A 26,050-nucleotide genomic window follows, 5' to 3' on the forward strand; every position below is an offset into this window, starting at 1 on the left:
CTAATGGACAAGGTGTTCTCTGTGTCCTAGGCTTCTCTATCAGGCTGAGCACATGGGCCATGCTGTGGGAGCCAGAGGGAGGTACTTTGGGGCCGCTATGGTTGGCGGTCAAGATGACAACCCATTTTCTTCCCCTCTGTCTCCTGAAACGACTGGGCCACCAGTTCTTCCCAGTGGTGGAAACCACCGTGAGTCCACCTCGTACCTGGCCTCTGCTCTCTTCTGCAGCCCTCTGCTGAAGCAGCACAGAGAACACACGGTAGGTCAGGGCTGTGCACTCAGACCGGAGGCGAAGGATGGGGAGGAGGGAAGCACCTACAACAGCCTGACCCTAGCTGAGAGTCAGAGAGGAGACGCAGAGTACAGTCCTTGTCCCTTACGCCGCCTGTGGTGGGAATGGCTCTCACTCGGGCATAGTTGTGGTAGTTACAGACCATTTTCCTACCTTCTAGTGCTCTGTCTCCCTAAAGGGAGGACAACAATTACTGCTGGCTTTTGAACCACACAGTAAAGCCACTCAGCTCGACTATGCAAGTGAGAAAGCAGCAGGGATACACGTACATGAGTCTGGATTTCAACATGTTTTCACAAAACAGGCAGCCAATTAGGTTGTGGACTACAGTTTGCAATCCCTGCCCTGAAGAGAGAGCAGCTTTACTGGTCTTCAACTGGGACTAGAAGGTGACTGACCACACATCATTGTTGCTGTGCACCTTTACTGGTCCCACCCCCACCGACGCAGAATATACTTTACTACATGCCTGCCTGATTACATTAAGAGCTGCCACTTCCATCACTGTCAAGTTGACATCCAGCCCATCTTACTATGCCTGGCTCAAACCATTCTTTTCCTCTCTAGACTTTTGGGCCTTCTAGACCAGGTGTCTGTCTTAAGGTTACTATTGCTGTGATGAAATACCATGACCAAAAGCAAACTGGGGAGGAAAGGGTTTATTTGGCTGACACTTCCACATCGCTGTTCATCACTGGAGGAAGTCAGGACAGGAACCCAAGCAGGGCAGAAACCTGGAGGCAGGAGCTGATGCAGAGGCCACGGAGGGGTGTTGCTTACTGCCTTGTTCCACATGACTTGCTCAGCCTACTTTCTTATAGAACCCAGGGCCACCAGCTCAGGGATAGCTCCACCCATAATGGGCTGGGCTCTCTTACATCAGTCACTAATAAGAAAATGCCCTATAGCTGGATCTTATGGAGGCATTTTTTTTTCAGTTGAGGCTCTCTCCTTCCCAGTGCGTCCAGCTTGTGTCCGGTTGACATAAAACTAGCTAGCACACCACGGAACAGGCAGGAACTTTCTGCTAAACTTGTGTTTAAACCCCACTGTGTTGTTATGTTCACACGTCCCCTCCCCTAGGCAGCCAGCCTGGCAGTCCTCATCAACAGACTGCTGGCTGCAGTGGGGCCATACCCAAATGCCACAGCACCGCAGTTATTTAGGTGCACTTTAAAGGGAGCCCTGGTGACAATGAAGGTCTAAAAGAACATCTCAGTTCCCGAGACTCAAAGCCAAGCAAAATTATGAAACAACCGACTGCACACATTTTGTTAAATTAAACATGTTGAGTTAAATCATGGCTGGCCTCTGACTTCTCTGCAGCACTGGGAAACCTGGGAAGGCAAGCTGAGGGATCTGATGAAGAATCTGTTAGTAACTGCCAAGTGGCCAACAGAGGACCGCACATGAATGTTGGTCCCTCCCTGGCCGCACGGGGCTGCTCAAAACTAACTGTGTCTCAGAAGAATAAGGCGTCCTTAGCTTTGTCTCAACTGAGGAAGCATGGCAGGCACTGCTACAGCCATCTGCTGGGGACCCTCATCACTCAGCACGGACACACCCCCTTAGGTTGGTGATGTAGCTGACTAGTAGTTTACACATCACTGGCCACAGGTGCCAGGGCAGAAACATCATCTCTCTCCACAGCACACACACTCCCCAAGATGCTCCACCACCACGTCTGACAATTTGTTTTCACATAAGTAGGAAATTCCCCTCTCAGCCTTGACAGTGCATATACATTGGTCCCCAGAGCTCGATGACAACACCCTGTAGGCTGCTACAAGCAACTGCTAGTTAAACAGAATGAGGGCACCTGGTAGAGCAGTTTGGCAAATCATGGGAGTCACTCATGGATGGAGGCTTCCTGGGACCTCCTAATGAGAACACTCTCATTAGGAGCCCAATTGCCCATGAAAAGAAAGAAAAATGAGCCACAAGGAAGCCCTCACTCCTTAGTCAGTCTGTGTAGTTCCCTCGTGGGGCACAGCTGCCTGGAGGGGATGTGCAGAGACTCGGCGCCAGCAAGAGAGAGCTTTCTAGGTGGCCTGGACACACTGTCTCATCAAGCTGCACCTGTTAAAAACCCATGCCCTGTAAGTTAAGAACTCTGAGGAAGAACTGTTGTTTCATGCATGTGAATGCCTACAGACAGCAGTCCCAAAGCCCATGGTGATGAAAACGGATGAAGTTCTCCAAGAACCGGGTTCAATATTTATAGATAAACCAGATAGCAACCTGGGTCCTCTACTAGTCTACGTCTCAGTGGCTGGTGACCACCCTAAGAGCCAATAATCTTGGGCAAAATTCAGGCCCTGCCCAAACCCTGTTCAAGCCAGATCCACCTACCTTCATCCCGCTTCTATCTATGCAGGGACTCTGTCCCACTAGCCCTGTCAGGAACTGTCTGCAATGTAACTCAACCGAATTCCATGAGTGACTGACTCTCTTGCACTTTCTCCCATGCCAGGATACTCCTGCCATCTCCTCAAATCACCAGTCCAGTCTCTCAGCACATATCATAGGCACACATGCTACTTAGAACACTTCAAGACTGCTCAGCTTGACAGCCCTTAAGCTCAAGGCTGACAGGAAGACAAGCCACCACAGCTCCACCTCACAGGGCGTGAGTATATAGGAGGATTTCCTCCTCCTCCAAGTGTCACCTCCTCCCTCCCAGGGGCCCACCTGACCCTTCACCTAGTTAAGTGTGACTTGGCCTTCAGATGTGAGCTCTGGTCTTTCATGGTGTTGACTGGTCTATAATTATGTACCATCCTAGCTATTTCCACTTCTCAGCCTGGCTCCCCTAAGACTCTAGAATGGTGGTGTCAACCTTCCTGACGCTGTGACCCTTTAATAAAGTTCCCCAAGTTGTGGTGACCCTGAACCATAAAATTATTTTTGATGCTACTTCACAATTATAATTTCACTACTGTGATGAAATGTAATGTTAATATCTGTGTTTTCTGATGTTCTTAAGTGACTCCTGTGAATTGGCTGTTTGACCCCAGAGGGGTCAGGACCAACTGGCTGAGAACTGCTGCCCTAGAGCATCTGCTGAAATAGTGAATCACAGCGATTTCTCAATGCATCACAACACCAGCCATGTGTCATGCCCAGAAGATTTGATAAAGCAGGCACAGTTGATTCTGGGTCCTGTGGTTCAGACAAGGGGCTCAGATTTCTGTCTAAAAGCACTGCCCCTTAGGTAAAAATGAAACAAGGACCTAAATTAGCTAATGAACTACCGCTCAATGCCTCGCTTCCTGTCATTACGAAGCCTTGTTCAATCTCTCACGTCTGGGACCATCTAAAATACACAAGTACACCAAACACCACAGCAGGGTGAGGCCAGCAGCTCCTCTTAAAGGGCAGTGAGTCCCACTGGAGCAGAATGCCAAGCTATCTGGAAAGCCAGGAAAACCCTGGTGGTCCCTGCCTGTGAAGATGGAAGACACCACTGCCCTAGCCATGGCTCTTTTGGCAGCAAAGAATGAAAACCCAAGGCTGGAAGTAAGGAATGTAAGGAGCCCTGGGGAACCACGGAGAGGTGCCCAGCAGAGGGCAGGAAGGGCCAGATGGAACCTGTAGCCTTCAAACCAGTGCCCACCTCACTCTCACTGGCTCTGTCCTGGGCTCTGCTATGCTGGAGACTCCTCTGTAGGAGTGCACCCATGCTGTGGCTCTAAAGATAGTCTATGCCAGTGTTCCTTCATCACCCCTCCTGCCCAGATCTCATGCATCTGACCATCAGCATTGGTGTGGGGCATCTTACAGATACTCCCAACAGATTAGGACAAAGGTGACAGGCTGGTCTCCTCCCAACAGTCTTCCCAACCTGAGCCACGGCAGCTGCAGCCTTGTGCGATGTGCAGTTTAGAAGCCTCATCCATCCTTGGCACTTCTTTTTATTCCCAAATCCATATCCAATCCATGAGGAAACACTGCTGGCTCTAACTTCCAAGTCCTGCTTAGACGCAGCCACATGCCCAGCATCTCTTTCCAATCTGTGTCACTGCACCAGCACAAGGGCCCAGCTGCTCTGCCCTGCACTGTACACTCAATCAAGAGTGCTCCCCTTAAAGCTCATTGGCAGATCATATGTCTAGCACTTGCAGGGTTCTGGCCTCTATCTCTAGCACTGCATAAAAAGAAAAAAGACTTGCTGCTTTGTTCAATCCTGCAATGCCACTATCTCCTGCGGCATAGGTCAAAGCCTTTGCTTATCTTTCAAAGCCAATGAGATCTTGCCCACTCTAATCTGCCACACCCACTTCCCTGCCATTCCTTGGAAAATCTCCCTCATCCTCCTGCCTAGGATGCGTAGAAGTCCACTTAGTCAGCTCCTCCAAGACTGACTACACAAAGTCTACCTCATCAGAGAGGCCCTCACTGCCTTATTTAACTCTAAAATGGCCCTCACTCTGGGACCCCCGATGTCCATGGCACTTACCACTTTTTCCTATATTTTATGTGTAACTCACTAATGAATAATGCTTACTGTCTATGTTGCCATTCTAGATGTGCACAGTCCGACAGCTCCTCCTGGTATGCAGCAAGTACACACTCAACATCTGTCACATAGATACATGCAAGCACATCTTCTGAATACTGCTGCCTTGACTTGAAGGCACCTCTGGGCTGCCTGGCTCCTATCCTGCAGCAGCTCAGATGTCCACCAAGGACCGCAATGCCTCTTTAAAACTCCCGACTTAAAACTAACTGGACTGGCTCATCTTCCTAAAGCCATTACATAGGTCAATGGCTACCTGCCCAAGGGATCAGCCAGCAAGGGCAGGGGTCCTCTGGGAAAAAAACTGGAGAAAAACAAGGCCATCTGGTGCTCACTGGTGTCTGTATATACTCTCATGTCTCACAGAAGTGAGCACCATTCTGTATTATAGTGGTTTCCTGATGCCTTGGACCCCAGATCCTGACCTTGAGGAGCTTTACTGAGGGCATGAAGGGACTTGTCCACCGTACCCACTGCACCCTACCTGTAGCTGCCTCGCACAGGCATTCACACTGAAACAACTATGGCAAAAGCAGTTTACACTCCCAGACAAGCACCATTCTCTAGACCTCAGTGCTCCCAGCCTGCTGAGGATGCTCTCACTGCCTCACAGGCAGGGATGTCTTTTTTTTTTTTTTAAGGGATGTCTTCTTTAGGTCAGTTTGTCCCTCTGCTGGACTCAGGCTCTCAAGAGGCTGTGGGGGAGGAGGACAGGAGCAGCAGCTCAGCTCCCGGTGTGTGTTAGTCAGGAAGCCTTAGATGCCCACAGCGCCCCCCCCCCCCCCAGCATAGCATTCAGAAGAGAAGGAAGGCAGAGGCTTACAAGACTCTACGGGATATAGAGGCCAAGCCTGATCCAGAGGGGTCAGCTCATGCAGATCAATGTTTTTGTTTGTTTGAAACAGGGTTTCTCTGTGTAGCCTTGGCTGTCCTTGAACTCACACAGATCTGCCTGCCTTTGCTGAGTGCTGGGATTATAGGTGTGCAACACTGTGCCCTGGCTTTTTCCCTCTTTCTTTCTTTCTTTTTTCTTTCTCCCACCCCCGTTCTCTCTCTCCTTCCTTCCTTCCTTCCTTCCTTAAGAATTCAGGTCTAGGCTGGGTGTGGTGATGGTGCACAACTTTAATCTCAGGACTCGGGAGGCAGAGGCAGGTGGATCAATATGAGTTTGAGGTCAGCCTGGTCTGCAAAGCAAATCCAGGACAGCCGAAGATAACACAGAGAGACCCTGTCTCAGGGGGTGGGGTGGGGGTGGGGGGGGAAGAGTTCAGGTCTAGAGCCAGGCAAAGTGGTACATACCTGTAATCCCAGCACTCAGGAGACAGAGGCAGGAGATCTTTGTGAGTTTAAGGCTAGCCTGGTCTACAGAGTGCCAGGACAGCCAAGGCTACACAGAAAAACCCTGTCTCGAAAAACCAAATAAGCAAACAATTAATTAATTCAGGTCTAGTAAAAAAGGGTTTTTACATAGGCCAGGCCAGATTACAGCTTACAGCTCTGCTGCCTCTACTGTCATGTGCACCAGCAAAGCTGCTTAGGTGTTGGCATTTCAAGGGGACATAAAAAGAATAAAGAAGTATACATGACAGTGGCCCCATCCTGAGGATTCTGATGTGAACTGTGTTACACATGGCTCCGGGTCCAGGGGACTGTAACTCCATGATGCTCCCCTATGCTCCAACTGAGAGCTGGACCCTAAGCAAGCACCTCAGCAAACAGCAAATGGCAAACTGTAGCTTGGAAACTAAAGTCAGATACCAAGCAACACACATCTCTGCATAGGCTGGCAGAAAGGAAGCCCTCGAAGGCCTCAGTGTGTCTGCTAATACAAACTTGGGGAAAGTGAGGAAGAAACACAAGGGCAATTGTGTAAGGAGCAGTGGTGAAAGTGCGAGGGCTCTTAACAGGATTTACAACAAGAAGACAACCTGTGAAACCTAGGGAGAGGGCCTCAGCAGGGAAAGGTTTTTGGCTTCAAGCTGGAAGGCATGAGATTGATTGCTGGGAAACAAACAGTGTAAAAAGAGGACTGTCCTCTGGCACCCACACGTGTGCTGTGACAAGGCATCCCTAGGCCCACCCCTGACACAAATAAACATTGAGGTGTACGTAATAGACTAATTTCAAACACAAAGTCTATATAGTAACTGCAGTCAGAGCCGGCCCCAGGGCGAGCACTGTAAGCACTGACTCCTACTCACTCTCTCACACTCCTGGGGGATCTCAGCTGCTTCTCTCTCTACCGATGCACGAAGCCAGGCTCACGAGTAAGTTAGTAGCAGGGGACTTACTGTGACTGCTGGTGACCTACAGAAGAGAGAGCACCTCAGCCCCAGCACAAGCTGGCTCACAGCAGGCCAGGCCAGAGCAGAGCACCCTCAGGACCCAGTCCCTGGCTCTCCCTCCAAGGAGGGCAAAGCTCTTCAGCTCCACACACAGGCTGAACTAAAGGGTCCTGCAGCCTGACAAAACCTACTGATCAGCTCCCTCTACCCAGAGAGAGAGAGAGAGAGAGAGTAGTTGACATGTTTGCACTGAGATCTCTGTTCTCCAGAGACTGCATAGCCAGCCCTCCCCAGCTGCTTTCCTAATGGGATGACGCAGGTGCTGCTCTAAGTGGTGGGACACCCAGCTGGACGCAGGAGATGCGGAAGATGCAGGCATAGTGCAGCCACTGCAAGAGAACAGCCCTAGGTGCGGACGCTGCAGCCCTCCCACTCTGCCTGGCCTATGACACAGCCCCATCAGCACCTTCTTGTGGTCCAGAAGCTGAGGGGAAATGACTTGCCCAGGGATATACCTGCAGGGACGGAGCCAAAGTTCCTGGATGCCACTGCACACACCCCCACCTTCTGGATTCTGCACTTGGGAAGCTTGAAATCCAGTGTGCTGAGCAGATGGGGAGTCAATCACATGAGTTTTACAATGAGGAGGGCCACAGCAGAGAAGGTTACTCTCAGACTACATGCAAAGGGGCAGAAAGAAAGATGCAGGAATGAGACAGGGTAAGGGCAGACAGGAGACTTCCGGTGGGCGAGGAAGCTGGATGAGGCTCCCTAGGTGAGCCAGCTGACAAAGGAAAAGTGAGGGAATAGCTGAGATCAGAAATGAGGACATAGCCTTAACTAGACACACTACAGCGGCCCTGATACGGTTCTGACAAGGACAGCTGCCCAGTCCTATGTAGTGCCATAGGCAGGCCAACCCGCGGTAATCAACACTCCAGATCAATGTCCTGGACGAGACAACTACCAAAACATTAGTCACCTGCTCTAAAGGAGACAGGCACCATGGGAAGGAAAGGATTCAGATACTGGAGACCAGGCTCTATCTGTGCTCTGGGGCTAACACTGTGACCGGAGAGTTCCAAGAAGGCTCAGATGCTTTTGTTTTGTTTTGGTTTGGTTTAGTTTGGTTTTTGGTTTTCCAAGACAGGGTTTCTCTGTGTAGCCTTGGCTGTCCTGGACTCACTTTGTAGACCAGGCTGGCCTTGAACTCATAGAGCTCCGCCTGCCTTTGCTTCTGCTTCCTGAGTGCTAGGAGGCAGTCCCACCACACCAGTCTAAAAGGATTGAATGTAGCAGCACAGTCCCTGGTATGCAGAAGTGACCCAAAGCACTCCCATCCTTGCACCCACACACCTTGGCAAGGTGAGTTCACAATCTCCTCTCAGGAGCTGGCAGCGCAGCCTGAAGGCAGCTACAGAAGCACAGGCTGGATGTTAGTTATTTCAGTCAGCAGGTGAAAGGCGATGCCAGCCTTAAGGAGCGGGTCCGAGGGGTCAAGCTACAATTAGCTACCTTTCCTTTCCTACTGCAGACCTCAGCCGCACTACCACCTCACTCTTCAGGATTTCCCTTGGACCACCCTCCCTTCAACAACTGCTACTTCTTCACTCTGTGCAGTGAAGCTGCTGGAAAATTTGTGCATGCTTCTCCTAGTAGCTACCTCCTTGCTGGGACTCCCTTCACCCTCCTATTTTCAATCTCCATGGGGGCCACTTGGCATGGCCCCAGTGATTGCCAAGGTGCCAGGTCATGTAGTCAAGTCGCCGTCCTTAGGCACCAGAGCTCAAGTCAGCTTCACCTGGCACCTCGGCACCCTCCCTCCACAGCAGCACTTTCCACACTAGGCTTCCAAGCCCCAGTGGGCCTCTCATTCCTGCCCCCCCCCCCCCCCCCGCCCGGCTTCTCAGGAGCCTTCTAGGTGTTACCTGGGTTCTACACCCTATTTAATGCTGGAGGCTCTGTAGCTCTTGTCTCGGCCTCCACCTTCTCAACTTAATTCTCAGAGAAGCCTGCCCACCGTTATGATGACAACTTTCAAAGATCCAACTCTTTCCTGAACCTCCAGCCTTGGGTTGTGACTGAGAGAGAGAGAGAGAGAGAGAGAGAGAGAGAGGGTGTGTGTGTTTGTGTGTGTGTGTGTGTGTGTGTGTGTGTCTCATATGTGCACATATGAGAGTGTGTGTGTGTGTGTGTGTGTGTGTGTGTGTGTGTGTGTGTGTGTCTCATATGTGCACATATGAGAATGTTTCCAGAGGCCAGCGCAGGAGGCCCAGTGGACCGTTCCATCACTCTGCCTTACTCTCCAGACAGGGGCTCTCACTGAACCTGGAGCTACTAAGGCAGCTGGTAAGCCCCAACAATCATCCTGCCACTCGTCCTCACAATGCTGGGTAACTAGTGTGAGCATAGCTACACCTGGCTTTTTATATGGGTGCTCAGGATTTGAACTCAGGTCCTTCTGTTTAGATAGCAAGCATTCTTAGTCACTTAGCCCTCTCCTTAGCTGTGAACCTACATTCTTACATTGAACAGACTAATGGCTACCTCCTAGATTTTTCACAAACATCTCAAACTCAGTTCAGGTTCCGCCAGTCCCCATAACCGGCTCCTCTAGCCTCTTCACTCTATCTGTCCCAGCAGATGCACAGGCAGCGACTCTGGAGTTAGCCTTGCTGCTTCCCTCTTCCAAGTCCTGACCCAAGCTCTCCCTGTCCCCAAAGCTCTACTCTAACACCTCTGCAATTGTCCCCATGGCCTCATATGCTGTCACTCTGCAGTCTAGCTTGTCCCAGGATGCTCCTGGGTTCCCATGTTAAGAGCCTCAGGCTGTTCCTTCTAGAGCATTCTAGCACGGATATCCACAACATCTGGGCTCTCTTAGTGTTGGGCATCCACCTTTTTCCTTCTATAGAAAACTCACACTCCCTAAGCACAGAGCATCCTCGGACCTTCTCTACCATGTACAGGACACCTGCACCCAAGAGACACCCTTTCACTAGCTTGTTTGCAGGCTTGTAGACTCCAGGGGGCAGCAATGGTTGCGTTTTCTTTAGTCATCCCCTGAGCCTAGAACAGTGCCTGTGTCACACATTCCATGGCTATCCATTACTCTGTAATGAGAATAATGAAATAGACGGTTGTTTCCCCCCACTGAAAACATTTTACTTTGGCTAGAATAATGCAGGGAAGATGATTCCACTGGACTTAATACCCAGCCCATTCAATGGCAAAGGAGACACCAAAGCCTGGAGTCTGGGTAAGGCAGCCTCCCCTCCTCCTGACCACAAAAGCTTGGTTGTGTAGGGTCAGGTCCCCCTCCAGCTTGGAATTAACAAGATTCTTCCAGCTCCTGTGTGGGTGAGGAGCATGCTGCTGACTCCCAGAGGAGCAATGAGCACAGAGGAAACATCTAAACCAAGACACTCTGGAGGTCAGGGGTTGGTAAACTGCCTGTCCTCCAGAACTCCAGCAGCAGCCTGCGACCAGGAATGCTCTTCATATTTTTAAATGTTTATATAAACACTGACATAATGGTCTTGATTTCTTTTCTTCTAAAATACCACCTGGTCCTTTGTATTTACAGACGGTAACCCCGATGAACTGCAGGACGGACTTCTCAGCTTTAGCCCCTGGAGCCCAGTGGGAGACTGCGGGTGGCTGATGGCCACTGCTATCACAGCAGATAATGACAACAGCCTTCTATACAGCTGGGAAAGAAATCTCGAAACCCGGAAACATACTTTACGCACGTTCCCAGGGTGAAGCACACTCTACAGCCAGTGGCTCAGGACGGACATTGTTCTAAATTTGGAGCTATCTGATGACAGAGCCAAGTTTCCTTCCCTTTTCTTACCCACACCCAAAGCAACACCCACACTTCTCACGAGAAAAGTCCCTTCACACTTACAGTTTCCATTCCCCATAACTGACCTCTGCTGAATAAAAAAATCAATTTATACAAGGTTCAAGTTATACGCCAACTGTGTACAAGCAGAAGCCGCTGGCATTGCCTAATACTTACCTCCCGGCAGCCACTGGTCCCTGCGACAGATGCTACTGTGCTGTAGCACATATGGTACATGTGGCACATGCTGTACATTGTACTTAATAGACATCACACTCTACATATAAAATGTGTTACATGGTATAGAATGTTTATGCATGTAAATAGGAAGATGCACTATCAGTACTGCACATGTTATCCCGTCCCTGTTACAACAGAGGGAATGGAAGGTACAAGCTGCGACATCTCACATCCCACCTTGGTTCCTCCACTGCTAAAGTCAGGTAATCATTTTAGAAGACTTTTACTCTTCTAGCCCAAGACATGTGACTTCAAAAGCACGCTATGTAACCTTCTGTTATTAAAGGCTTTCCTCTCGTCATGAACCTCCTTGTGATATTACCAGACACGGCTTTGACCCTCAACTAGACCCTCCTCACCCATCACATGTACTCACATCCTGAGGTACTGCATATGCTGGTCCAAACTGCTCTGTGACCAGCTAATTAAGAGCACCACAGCCAATTGTTTCAGATGTGTTTATTTATAGGCCAGGTCTCAATACGTAGCACAGACTGGCCTTCAACTCAGGACCCTCCCGCCTCAGCTTCCTGTCTGGGACTACTGACATGTGTAATCATACCTCACTGATTTATTTCAGCGGTGCAGAACTGGCCCCTCATCACTTATAAACAACTGGGGAAAGGACAAGTTGGGTTGTTCGCCTTGCAGCCAGCCTAACACTAACACTAGCAATGTTAGGTCTCCTTGGCTCAGTCCACATCTCCCACAAAGAGAATATTTAATTGATAATCGATTGATTTTGTTTCTCAAGACAGGATTTCTCTGTGCAGCCCTGGCTGTCCTGGAACTCTCTTTGTAGACCAGGCTGGCCTCAAACTCACAGAGATCCGCCTGCCTCTGCCTCCTGAGTGCTGGGATTAAAGGCGTGTGCCACCACCACCTGGCAAGAGAATATTTTCTAAATAATCCATACTCTCTGGGAGACAGAAGACAAAAAGTGGCAACAATAAACAGGCATTCTTAAATAAGCTTCGTTCCTCTTTCCCTGAAACTTGGCACTTAAATATAACCGGGGAAAGCCCAGAGCAAAAAGCTGTGGGAAACTAGAACGTTCTAACAGTTTTTTCACACTACTGCTCATGGCCCTGGACCTACTCTCCTCAGATGACCCATCAATGAGGCACAGAAGTACAGCTGACAGTTCCGAAGAAAACCTCCAGCAGATGAGACTTGGATGCTGATATGCTCGTGGTTGGCTGGGGAACTTATGTCTCGCTTGTGAGGATGGTAACAGACACCTCCCCTTTGAGGAAGCGGCTCCTTTGCTCCTGGCTTGGGAATGCGACAGTGGGAACCTAGCCTGAGGAAACAGCATCACTCAGCTTGTCCAATAGCGCCTCAATGTTGCCCCACCTGCTGCAGCCAAACAGCAGCTTCAGTATTCAACAGCAGATGGCTAATTTAGAACTGCAACAGTAACAGGATGACCTGCCACCACCATTACAGGAGCTCTGGGGCCATACAGCAGCCTGACGTCAAAGGGGGAAATTACACACAGGCTTGTGACTATAAAAACCAGGGATGCATGTGCAGGGATCTCAAAACAACAGCAACGGCTAAAGCTTCTGTCCTCTTGCAAGGCTTTAGGTACTGTAGGAACTGAACACATGTTTTCTTCTGTATTTACCACTGCCCCCACTGTTTTCCTTAACAATGTAGCATCCTTGATGAGGGTGTAGCTCAGGGCAGGGTGCATGCATACCATGCACATGGCCCTGGGTTCCCACCAGCACCAGGAGATGGACAGGATAACAAATAATGTAAGATTATTTCATCTAAAGTAAAAAGCACATTCTTTGTAGTTGGCCCCCAAATAACTGGAAAATGAAGGAATTCAACCATGGCACTGTGGTTCAAAGTCATGCTCTTAGCCATGTGTAACTAGAGAAAAACAAAACAAAACCAGTACCCAGTAAGGGAAAATTGAGTCTCCTGGTAGTAACACAGGCACTAAACATTCTGTGAGTTTGCACGATAAACCATAGTGCACGTGGACACTGGTGGACACTGGTATTAACCCCAAAGGGCCCTTTAAGAGTGTCACCATATCTTCCCTCTGAGAAGAGGACATTGGTAAAGAATTATCCAAACTCACATGGCTGGTGGCTCCGGAGAAGTAGACTTAAGGTCTATGCCCACAGACCCAGCAAATGCAGGGTTCTTTCCAGTGAGCAATATATAATAGCAAGCATTTCCGGCAAGCAGTATCCGTGTACTAAAGCTACTGCATATTAAGGGCCTCATCACTGTTCCCCTTTGACACCAGGAAGCAGGCCTGCAATGTGAAGCTGGGTCAGTGGTCAGAGGGAGACTCTGCCTTGGGTGCTCCCAACAGACAGTTATGACTCGGCACATGGACATCCAGCTGTACCAGATGCCTCCACTGTGCATGCAGGTCTGAACACCTCTGCTGGCTGCAATCCAAACCTGTAAATCTACCCCTGAGTACACCCTCTGCCGGCCCAGTTCTTTCCCAGCATAGCAAGCCCCACTTAGCTAGTATGAAGATTCTCATTGTCAGCCCTTCCTCGGAGGGTGTTAATTTCCCTGGCTACCACCCACGCTGGGTACAAGCATGTACATCACTAGTGTGTCCACTCACTAACTAGCCCAGTGGCACTGGCTGCTGGGATTTTAGGAAGGGGATGGGGTAGAGAGATGGCTCAGTGGTTAGGAGCACTGGCTGTTTTTCCAGAGAACCTGGGTTCAATTCCCAGCACCCACATAGTGACTTACAATTGCTACTGTACCTGCCCACATAGGACTTCCTAGAGCCAATATGAGAAAGAAAGAGCCTGCAGGGCAGCAGAGTCAAGATGCCCACACACCATCACATTCTTCAATTTCCAAGTTCTCAGCCCACAATGTGGAAACAAATCAATCAGAAGGGGAGACAGGATTTCTTTACAAATAGCCTTTGGAATGCAACAAGGCTTGACCCTCACACACCATCCTAGGCTCTGGGCAAAGGCTCTGCTCAGAGTACCAGCCATCACAGGGCAACAAGCTGGGGAGAGTGTTAGAAGCTCCTCAGACTGTCCCAGCTGCAGCAAATGTGGACCCTGGATTTCCCATCCATGTACCCATTTCCTAGTGTGTCAGAGACCCCAACCGTGTGGCTTGCCTGGAGCCACTACTCATCCTCAAGGATCTCATCCCCTCACTGACAAAGAACCAGAAATGGCCCTGAGGTAAGGGGCCTGACAGATTTTAGATTGAGAGGATAAACTAGGACTCAGGGTGTACCCGAGATACACTAATCGACCCTTGGGAAAAGGTGAGTTAGAAAGCACGGGTCACAGTCGCTCTGCCTGCCATCCCCGTATCCTTGAATGAACTATCAACGATGGCCCTACAACTGCTCTCATTTTAGTAACTGAACACTGAGACCCCAAACCTTCCTGTAATGTTGTCTGTAAATAACCCAGTTATTTCCAAAGAAACATGTAAAGGTAAGTGAGCCTAGCTGCTGCTTGCTTTTATTTTAAACATGCAAAAACACACTTTAGAGGGCTGGGATGTAGCTTCGTAAGTACTTGCCTAGTACGGGTGAGGGCGCTGGCTGTGCCGCCAGGACTGTTAAGAGTAACAAGCGCACCGAGGACCCATCACCTGGCCCCCGGTGCTTGTTAAGGCTTCTCCTATTTTGCTCATCTGCAAGTCCTCACTTTCAAAAGCATCATTCTGCTGAATCCTGTCAGGCTAATTACGGTCAGCACAGCTCTGCTCTGCAAACACTCCAGCTCGACTATGCAAAACCTAGAGTGTTCTCCCACACTGCTCAGTAGCAAGGAGATAAGAACAGGGCCTGAGGGTGTAGCTCAGAAGTAGGGAATTCATTAGCAAGCTCCCAGCATTGGATTCAACACCCAACAAAGATGAGCTCCCAGCACAAGCCCCTACTCACTTCCTATTCCGTTTTGTTAAAGTGAAATCCAGTGGAGTCTCACTCAGAAGTATTCTTCAAAGAAACAGCAGACGCAAGAATGTTGAGGGCCGTTCAGAAAGGCTAGACCCTGACAGCAAACTAACATCCCACCTATTTTCCAGCTGCTCCTTCATTCACAAACACACACTCAGACAGTTACAGGGAGGGACTGTGACGCACAAGCATGACCACAGCTGTTAGGGAGACCTGGAAAGATGGCTGGGAGTGAGGCACACCTGGAAAGCCAGCACTGGGGAGCGGAAACACGATGAGACAGCAAACTTGGGACAAGTACAGGCTGAACAGTGAGATCCTGTCCCCAAGTCCTGCATGTGCCACCTCTGGCACACCTGCCAGCTGCTAGCCAGATGGGTCAGCACTACTGATACAGATGCCTGAGACAGAGACGCTGCCTCATGTCACTGTCGTAGTGCTAGGAATGCCATACTTCCTCCCCTCAGAGCTGCACAGCAGCCTGAGAGTCAGGCCAGGTGTTGAGAGGTTGCTGCCCTCAGCACAGTATTGAAAATAGGTAAACAGGACATGGTAACACACACACCTTTAGAAGACGATACATGCTTAAAAGCTTTTAATAACATCCTTTACACCAAAAATATCACAAAATTTTCCAACTCCAAAATACTGACATAGATTAGGTCTTTAAAATTTGAATGATGTCAGTGCAGGGTGTGGCGGCGCGCGCCTTTAATCCCAGCACTCGGGAGGCAGAGGCAGGCGGATCGCTGTGAGTTCGAGGCCAGTCTGGTCTACAAAGGGAGTCTAAGACAGCCAAGGCTACACAGAGAAGCCCTGTCTCAAAGAAAAAAAAATTGAATGATGTCACCAGGTGATGGTGATTGACGCCTTTAATCCCAGCATTCAGGGAAGCAGAGGCAGGCGGATTGCCGAGTTCGAGGCCAGCCTGGTCTACAGAGTGAGTCTAGGACAGCCAAGGCTACACAGAGAAACCCTGTCTTGAAAAACAAAACAACAAGCAAGCAAACAAACAAACAAAAAAACCCAAACAAACAGAACAATGTCAACACGGAAACAAAAGTTCCTGAGCAGAAATAACCATTAGCTACACAGTGCCTTTCAGCCCTTAGAAAGGCCACAGACTATGATTATTGAGCTCCGATCTGGGAGGTAGCTCCCAGGCTGATTCTGCTGGGCTACGGTCACCGCCCTGCCCCCCCCCCATAAGGCCACCTTCTTGCTGCCTATGAAGGAGGGTGCTGGGGGTAGGGGGCAGAGCTTTCTCACCTTGTTTCCAGGGGTACAGCTGGCTTTGTCTCAGGGGCTTCTGTTTTTCAACGGCATTGCCCATCCTAAAAGCTGGCTGATTAGAGCTCCTTTCCCAGCCCAGGCATCTTCACTGACTGACGGTAGAAACCAAGTCACTGACTGAAAGGGGATTCATCTCAGGTATAACCCACATGAGCCAGCAGCCTCAGGCATGGCCCCAGGAGGGCTGACACACCCTCTGGAAAGCAGGAACTCTGTCACTCTGAAAGGTCTCAGCCTCCAGCCTTTTGAATTCTTTGGAGGCCCAGGGAGGAAACTAGAAGAAAGGGCTGTTACCGCCCTGCCCTGCTGGTGGGCTGCAGTAACAGAGCTCTGAAGCAGCTATTCCCTGGGCCTCCTGTCACTACACCCCAGCACAGCAGCAGTTTGGGAAGGGGCTACACTCCAGTCAGTACTGCTTTCTGGGGCAAGGCTGGGGAGGTGGGGATCCAGAAACTCAAAGTCACAATGGGCCATTAGTGAGTAAACTTGCATAAAGCCACATGCCACGTCACACCTTCTATTTAAAGTCTGTCTCATTTTCAGCCCCATGACATGGTCAGAGGAAACAGACCGATGAGAATTAATACTGTGGCTCCAAGGGATGCAAGTGATGTCTTTATTCTAGAGAAACAAATGTCAATGCAGCCTTTGAGGGTATGTACCCTGAGTTCTAAACCCCCACTCGGTTTGGATAACAATTTTGCTGGAGAAGGTGTCATGCCACCTGGTTTGTCGAAAGAAAATAAGGGCATGAAGTCTGGAAAAAAGGAAGAAAACAAACAAACAAACAAAAAACCAAAAACAACAACAACAAAAAAACCAAGGTGGGGCCAGGTGTGGTGGCGAACGCCTTTAATTCCAGCACTCAGGAGGCAGAGCCAGGTGGATCTCTGAGTTTAAGGCCAGCCTGGTCTACAGAGTGAGCTCTAGGACAGCCAGGGCTACACAGAGAAACCCTGGGTGGGGATGGGGGTGTGGGTGACCAAGGTGGGTGTCAAGTCTAATTTATTTCAGCTCCCACAATAGGAGTTAGAAATGCTGCTAAGGGGTGTCAGGGTAAGAATGCCAGATCTGGGCCCAGCCAGAGCTCAAACCCAGCAGCCTCGGTTTCCTTGACTGCTAAGTGGACACACCACTAGTCACCTTCTCTGCTATCATCTGGACTAGACACATTTAAGGCTTGGCCATGTTCCTCACCACTGTCTCCTAAGCTTACACTCTAGAGCTACAGCAGGTCAGATGGAGAGCCTGGCTCCAGGTTGGCCAATGGCACACAGCAGACTGTTCTGTGAAGCTGGGTGACATGGAATGGAAGCAAACTGAAGTCACTTGAAGATAGCACTCGAAAGTAGACCCCTAGAACCATAGAAAAGCTTAGTGTTCTCTATGACTCTGGTGCTGCTCCAGCCAGCCCTGGAGAAGGGCCGTGCTGAATGACACAGGATGGCGAAGGGCCTCGCTACATCTCTAGGAGATCTTCGGGTACTATGATTTCCTCCACTGATACAGAAAGCATTTCAGAAAATCACAGTCTGGGCTTCCAAACTTGGCAAAACAAACTGTACCCAGTTCACCTTTCCAAGGTTGCTGCAGGCAAGAGCATGCAGGAGGATCCTGTTTCCACAGAGGCGTCACTCCCCCTCCCCCCCAAGTCACAGGGCAATACTGGACAAGCCAAGGGCAGAACCTCATGTCTGTGCAGCCCAGTTAGTCAAGATTGGTTTAAACCGGGCATGGTGGCTCACTCTTTTAATCCCAGCACTAGGGAGGCAGAGGCAGGTGGGTCAATGTGAGTTCGAGGACAGCCTGGTCTACAAAGTCCAGGACATCCAAGGCTACACAGAGAAACCTAGTCTCAAAAAATAACAAACAACAAACAAACAAACAAACAAAAACAAGATTGGTTTAAACCCAGCTCCACCCCTGCTAACCCACCTGACCCTTCATCTGTCTCCTTCTCATTAAACACCTGAACATCTTTTCTCAAGGAAGTCCCAGCTACAGACACACTACCTGATCTTGCTTCCTCCACATTATGTGATAATGTATGTCCAAAACTAACACGACAAAGAGGCTCTGGTTAGAACCTTCATGTTAACATCTTTCACTTTTTATTTTATCAGCATTTGGTAAATAGCTTATGCAGCTGCCCAGCTGGACAAGACCCTGTCATATGTCGTGCTTTGCAACACTGATGCATGGATACATGCGTAGATACATGGAGGACTGAACCAGTAAGAAGTCCCACCTGTTCCCCACATTAGAACAGCTTAGCCACACAGAAACATCCAGACTCCACGCAGGGCCTCTGCCCTGGTCGTGTTGCCTGCATCATTACTGCTCCTCCTGCTCTAGAAAGTCACTGATGCAGACACCTGATTATCACAGGTCCACACAGTGCACGGAGCCAGAACATGCCAGGAGCAGCACTGGGCTCAGGGTCAGGGGAGAAGCTTCAAGAGGTCAAAGTATTTGCCACAAAAGCCTGATGACCTGAGTTTGGTCCCCAGAAATCCATGGTGGAAGGAGAGAACTGACTCCTCAGCATTGTCCTTTGGTTGCTGCACATGTGCTCTTCCATCATGGCATGTGCAGGCCACACACACAACAACAACAACAGTAGCAGCAGCAGCAGCAAAATGCAAACAGAGCCGGGCTCAGGTTTTTGCCCTGCTAGTTCTGAGTTGTTACTCTGGGGCAGGGTTCCCATGAGCAAATGAACCCAAGTTCCAAGTAACACATCCACTAATGTCAGCAGCAAACAGACTGACTTTCTCAAGAGTACATTTTTCTTGAGGACTTGATGGCTCAACCGCTTCTGAGGCAGCCCTGCATCCAAATGACTCCAACCTGTACTCTCCACTGGAGTACGGAGACAGAACTGAAGAGTCTGTTTTTAAGCGTTTCTCCTGAATTGCCACGTCAGAGAAAGTACTCCCAGAAACACCCCAAAAGGAAACGATGCTTGTCAGTCAACACTGGCTGCCACTTCCCATGCAGGGAGACGAAAGGAGATGCTCACAGACAAGACGAATCAAAACCTGAATGACAGCTGGACACGGTGGCTCCAGCCTGTGATTTCAGCCCTTGACAGCGGGAGGAGGCTGATCATATAAGGTCCAGGCCAGCTAGGACTCCTACAGGAGAAACCGTGTCTCAAAACCGAAGCAAACAAAAGTCAGGGCCACCAAGGGGAAGGCTCTATCCACAGCCAGCAAGGCTATGCTTCCCCATGTCCCACAAGCACCAGAAGGCACTGGGACTACATGATGACCCCACCAAGACAACTTGGCCTTGAGTCATCACAGTTACTTCTTGAAGGTGACAATGCTACAAATCCCAAACCACATACTCGGAAGAGCAGAGGCTAAGCAGACTCAGACCACTTCCTCCTTCACAATACAGGTGTGGGAGGCCAGGCTGGACCGCAGCTATATAGCTCCTGAGAAAGCCTCATCCATCCTCCAATCTTCATCCTTGCCTAGGAAAAGGCTCGTTACCTCCTGACCAGAGAGGAAGGAGGGCAGTGGCAGAAACTGGCTTTGGAGGGCAGGCGGCCTAGTCTAAAGTCTCAGTGTGCTTCTGGCTAGTGAACTGCGAGACAGAAAGGGAACCTTTCTAAACCTTACTTTCTCCCGTGTGTAAGCTGTATACAATCAAGCCACCCAGCCACTCTCCGAAAGCAAGCTCTACAGGCGAAGTAAGAAGTTACAAAGTGTCGGCACACAGCAGCGCTCAATTAAGAACAGTTTCTGTTGCAGGCGGTGGCTACAACGGGAAGAAAACCACTCACCCAGGGCTGGCCCTTGCAGCTCCGCTCTGCTGCAGGGCTAAGTAACTCACTTCCATCACACAACAAACTAATATTGCAAAATCTGAGCCATGTAACACGGTGGCCTACGGTTTGAAACATTTTGGGGAGATTCCTCCTTTCCCCTCCCCTCCCCTCAGGAACTACTGGGTACAGAAGAAACCTAAATCCAGGTTGCCCAAGGCACTGTTCACTGCAAGGATGCCGAGATCGAAATGGCTCAGAAAGCGAAGGTCCTGCAGGAGGTGCCCGTGTGTGTAGCCACACAGGGCCAAAGAAACAGCACAGGACTCTTGGGTGTTGCCCAGGAGCTGACACCCAGCTTTGTGTGTGTACGTCTGGGAGGAGGAAAGTCTGATGTTGGTCACTTCCCTCCTGGAGAGAAACACAACAATACGAGGAAGCATCGAGCCTGGTGGGAATGTTCCATGGGGTGGGGGGCAGGGTAGCCTGGTCCTGCACATGCTCAAAGGGCTGAGCAGAGCAGGGGTCAGGTATCAAAGACATGAGGCAGAGGTCATGGGCCAAATTTTTGGGTCATCTGCTGACATCCTTATGGAGCAGGAAAGGATCACAGGGGCAAAGGTGCTAGAGTGAAGTGTGTCACAGGAAGCACCAGGAGTCTCTTCTGAGACACTTGCACACTCACCGGCCAGCTTCAGGATGAGGCTTAAGCATCAGCTGACACACACAAAGGTCATCTGATTACTGTGCTGAGGGGGATGTTGGGGAAGCATACTGCCTAATCCAATTAGAAGGCAGAAGGACAAGAACTGAAGAATGGACAGCAGGGATAGTGTGTGTCACTGAAATCACAGAAAGAGGTGGTGAGCACTGGATAGGCTAGAGCACTGGAGAGGTAAAGGAGAGTTCTTTTCCCAATGCGTTAGAACATACCATGCATTTTTCTGGTAAGAGAAGTTGTGGTTTTCACCACCTCAAAGGGTTCTCAAAAGCCAAGAATCAAGGCTGGAGAGATGGCTCAGAGGTTAAGAGCACTGACTGTTGTTTCAAAGGTCCTGAGTTCAATTCCCAGCAACCACATGGTGGCTCACAACTATCTATAATTAGATCTGGTGCCCTCTTCTGGCCTGCAGGCAGAATACTGTATAAATAAAAAATAAGTAAATCTTTAAAAAAAAAAAAAAAAAAGCCGGGTGGTGGTGGCACACGCCTTTAATCCCAGCACTCGGGAGGCAGAGGCAGGCAGATCTCTGTAAGTTCGAGGCCAGCCTGGTCTACAAAGTGAGTCCAGGACAGTCAAGGCTACACAGAGAAACCCTGTCTCAAAAAACCAAAGGGGGGAAAAAGTCAAGAACCATCAAGTTTGTCCAAATCATTACAATGAAATGGGGAGCCTGAGTGTCTTAGTTACGTTTCTATTGCTGTAACAAAACACCACGACCAAGGTGACTTATAAAGAAAGCAATTCATTTGGAGGCTCAGTTTCAGAAAGTTAGAGTCCATGGCCATCATGGTGGGGAGCAAAGCAGCAAGCAGACTGGTGTGGCACTGGAGCAGTAACTGAAAGCTGACACCCGAAACCACAGGTTGGGGGTGGGGGTGAGCAGCATGGAGGAAACGAGGGAGATCACTAACTGGGGTTAAGCCCCACCTCCACACACAGTGACACATGTCCTTCTCAAACAGTTCCCAAGATGGCAGAGAACCTGTGGCTGAGTCTCAGGAGAGTGTGGTCCACAGCTGGCTCAGGCTTTGTTTCTGCAGAGTACCTACCTGCCACTGTGAGCTCAGTCTGAGAGCAGGAGGTCTCCCAATGAGACAGTTGTGCTATTCCCTGGTCCCTCACATCCCAGACCCCATGACGTGGCTGGTCTCCAGGGACCTCTCGGCAATGTAGACTATGGGGACCATGCGCAAACTCCTGTGGCTCCTATAGACATGCAGCCTCCCAAGGCTGCTCCTCCGTCCTCCCCAGAGTTCACTAGCCAAGACCTGAGTCCAACTGTAAGGCCAGGAGAAGGAGAGGGTGATACCTGCCTGGACTCCTCGGTTCTGCCTGAACCGCAAGGAAGGCTTTTTGTTTTGTTTATCTGTTTGTAAACAGGATCTCATGTAGCCCAGGCTAGCCTTGAACTCCTGCCTCCACCTCCCAAGTTCCAGGATTACAGACATGCTCTATCACATCTGGCTTTGGAAGGAAGTTCTAAAAAGTGAACAGAAATAATCTCACATTTTGATGTTATTAAGCACATACAGAACCCTTCTCACACTCTCACTACTTTCGGAATACCAGGGAGAAAGTCTCAAATGTTGCTATTCAGAGGTCTTTGAAGCCTGGCCCCCACCCCACCTCCTACCCTCCTCCGCCCCTAGCCCCTCACAGCCAATGATACTTGCCAGTGGAGGGCTTACTTCTCACCTCTGCAGCTGACTCTCAGTGGCACACTTAAGGAGCTCCATAATTGGGGTAATGCTGCTCTGGGAGAGGCACAATACCTCTTCCAAGCCCCTCTGAAGCTTAGCCTCTGGCTCCCTCCCTGAGCCTCTCTTCACTTCCAGAGTCAGGGCATGCACAAAGGCTGAGTTATCAGGAGAGGATAAGGCATGAGGCTGGTGTGAGCTAAGGTCAGGTGGCTACAGGCACGCAAGGTGGGTCCAACCTACCCTCTAACAGCTGAAAGCTAAACAGACACTTCTGAGACAAGAATGGAAACCAAGTCACCAGTTAGAAGGGAACTGCACAGAGGCTGCGCAGCCTCATGGACCATCCAGGATAGTCAGAGGAGGCAAGGATGACTCTGAGACTTCTGAGCCTGAGCCATGAGTCCAAGATGCAGTGGACCCAGGACTGGCAGTATTGTAGTCCCAGAACTCATGAGGCTAAAGCAGGAGAATTCTGAGTTTAGGACCAGCCCAGGCTATGATATGGGACACTTGAGAGGATGCACACAAAGTCTAGACACATCTGCTTTGCTCTTAAGGATGTATGGCATGCATCTCCAATTCACAATGAAGTTGTATCCCAGTACATCCCAGAACATCTCATGAGATGCTTGGCTGGTGAGGACAGAGCCCACATGTGTGGGCATAGGGAGACGATCGCCTGTAAGGAACATAGTAAAAATGCCTTTTAGACATGTAAAGTAGCTTAGTCACGATTCCCACTGTACTCAAGGCTGCAACTAACTGATACTAGAACCCAGTGCTATCACTCACTGAAGGTAGCCAGGTACAGTCCTAGAACCCCATTACTCCCACTGTGCTCTGCTCTGCACATCTGGGAGATGTAATTTTGATCTGCCCTGAGGGTCCTGAGCTTGGAATCATTGACTTCTGTTAGAGACCAGACCTGACCCTCAGCTAAGATACGATGCACAGGTGAGCAGCCTTGGGGAGACAGACTTAGGACCCTAGCTAGGGATTTAGAGTGTGAATCTTGTGTGGTGACCCTCAGCATAATACAACAAAACTTTTGTTACAGTAACTACATGTATCTAGCTTCTTTCTTTTTTAAAAAAGATTTATTTATTTGTTATTATTTATACAGTGCTCTGTCTGCATGTACACCTGCACACCAGAAGAGAGTATCAGATCACATTATAGATGGTTGTGCGTCACCAAATGGTTGCTGGGAATTGAACTCAGGACCTCTGGAGGAGCAGTCAGTGCCCTTAACCTCTGAGCCATCTCTCCAGCTCCTAGCTTCTTTCTTGAGACAGGGCCCCTTCCATGTGAACAGGGCCCCTTCCACGTGAGGACACAGCAAGAAGGCACCTTGGACACCCAATCTGCCAAGGCTTTGATCTTGAATTCCCCAGCTCTAGGCCTGTGCAAGATGGATGTTTATAAGATATACTCAAGTTTAAGTTATTTCATCATAGCAGCCCAGACAGGCTAAGACCATATCCATGGAGAAGTGCTCAGCAGGCCACTGAGATCTGGCTGTGGACCAGAAAAATTGAGGGTCTGGAACAGATAGTTGGAGACAGACTCTGTTTTGAGCAGGGGTTCTCAGCCTTCCTAATGCTCAACCCTTTAATACAGTTCCTAGTGTTGAGGTGATGCCCTCCCACCATAAATTATTTTGCTGCTACTTTATAACTGTATTTTTGCTACTGTTACGAATAGTAATATAAATATCTTTAGAGACAGAGGTTTACCAAAGGGGTCACACCCCGCAGGTTGAGAGCCACTGGTTTAGCAACCCCAGTAGGCTGCCCAGAAAGTGGTAAGAGGTCTCATCCCAGAACAGTCCAAATGGAAAGTTTAAGAGGGTGATGACCCTGCAGAGAGGCTGGGAGGAAGGGCCTTCTGGGGAGCATCTAGACAGGAAGAAGCCTGTCAGCGTTCCCCAGCACACTGAGAGGGCTGCTGTGCTGGGTGGCTTCAAATGCAATTTAAACTTTGAGTTCAAACTAGATGCTTAGTTTTTAAATGTCTTGTTTATCATGATGACTAATACATCATCCTAATTAATTAGCGGATATCCCAAGGCACACTAAGCATTAAGTGGGAGATCCATCAGAGTTTGTTCACAGCGGCTAAACTCCCAGCCACCTTCTTGTCAGAGCTAATTAGTCAGCTGCTGCGGTCTCCCTCTGGTCTACTGAGGAAAGCAGGCCTTGCTAACCCGTTTCACTCTCTCAGAACCATCTTTAGACTGCAATGGTTTTGGGAGAATGCTTCAAGCTACTTCTCCGTATTTCCAGGCTTTGCTTCTGCACCAGGCAGGGGCTTCCACTTAGGTCTCCCATGTACCAGCAGGACCAGTTGTCTGAACCATCAGGGCTGCAGTCTGTCACCCACTCCTAGTGCATTCCCATGTGATGCTGGGGAGGGACACGCTCTGTAGCCTCTGTTCCTGTAGAGAGGAAGGGAAAGGGCTCCAGGGTCTGATCTAAGCAGTGAGAAGCTGCCCTTCCAGCAGGAGAATGACAGCACCGATACATACTTATAACCTCCCAACAATGCTGCCAGGAGAGACAGCAGCATTGTTACTTGGGCAACGAACTGAAGCTCTGACGATTCAACCAGCCTGATTTTAACCTCCAGCTCCCACATGATAGGAGCGCACTGACTCCTTTCACGTTGTCCTCTCACTCCACATGCACAGATATAGACGCACACACATGCACATGCAACATACTCAATGGACTATATATTATTAAAACCACTACAAATAATTTTTAAAAAATGTTAAGGGGACTTATCTCTCAAAGCAACCTGGCCCTTCAGCAATACAAGCTATGTGGGCACGTTTGTGACAGTATTTTCCATCTGCCCCTGGATGCTGAGATGGGTGGGATACTGGAACAGTCACCCTGGGGAAATCAGGAGCAGGCCAAGAGGAGCAGTCAACACTTCATCTGTCACGGACGCATGAGCAGGGGCCCTCAGTGGTTTTCTTCTTTGTGAAGCCATAATGGGCGGGGGGGGGGGGGGGGGGGGAGGAACGACATTGATAAGCAAAGATTCAGACCCCCAACTCTTGAACTAATGCTGCTCAGTAAGGCATGATGGCACCTGCCTGTGATCCCAGCATCAAGAAGTTGAAGCAAGGCTAATGCCAGCACTCAGGAGGCAGAGGCAGGTGGATCGCGTGAGTTCGAGGCCAGCCTGGTCTACAGAGGAACCCTGTCTCAAAGAACCAAAATAAATAAATAATAAAATAAAATAATTAATTAAATAAAATAAAAAGAAGTTGAAGCAAGAGGATTGTGAGTTCAAGGCCAGCCAAGCTGCAGTAGCAGGGAGCCCAGATCTGAGCAGGCGCCTAAGCTGCTCCTGTCATGGTTCCTACAGAATAGACACGTGGGAAGAAAGTGTCATTAGGCTCCAGTGTGTCCTGGATACATACTTTCTCGAAGCTTAACT

At 49.6% G+C, this 26,050-nt stretch overlaps 1 protein-coding gene across 5 annotated transcripts in view; it reads right to left on the minus strand.

Annotated features, from left to right (window-relative positions):
• The window catches only part of Rapgef1 (Rap guanine nucleotide exchange factor 1), a 119,814-nt gene that overhangs the window by 80,356 nt on the left and 13,408 nt on the right, over positions 1 to 26,050 (minus strand). The window contains exon 1 of one of the 5 annotated variants that reach the window (XM_051166138.1): positions 16,378 to 17,131. The exons of 3 other annotated variants lie outside the window; for them this stretch is intronic. In XM_051166138.1, the coding sequence (XP_051022095.1) occupies positions 16,378 to 16,441 (64 nt within the window). In that variant the 5' untranslated portion in view covers positions 16,442 to 17,131. Of the gene's footprint in view, positions 1 to 16,377; positions 17,132 to 26,050 lie in introns of those variants that run through there. One more of the 5 variants, XM_051166141.1, reaches the window with a different exon arrangement.

The sequence above is a fragment of the Acomys russatus genome, chromosome 24 (assembly GCF_903995435.1).
Source record: "Acomys russatus chromosome 24, mAcoRus1.1, whole genome shotgun sequence".
Taxonomy (NCBI): domain Eukaryota; kingdom Metazoa; phylum Chordata; class Mammalia; order Rodentia; family Muridae; genus Acomys; species Acomys russatus.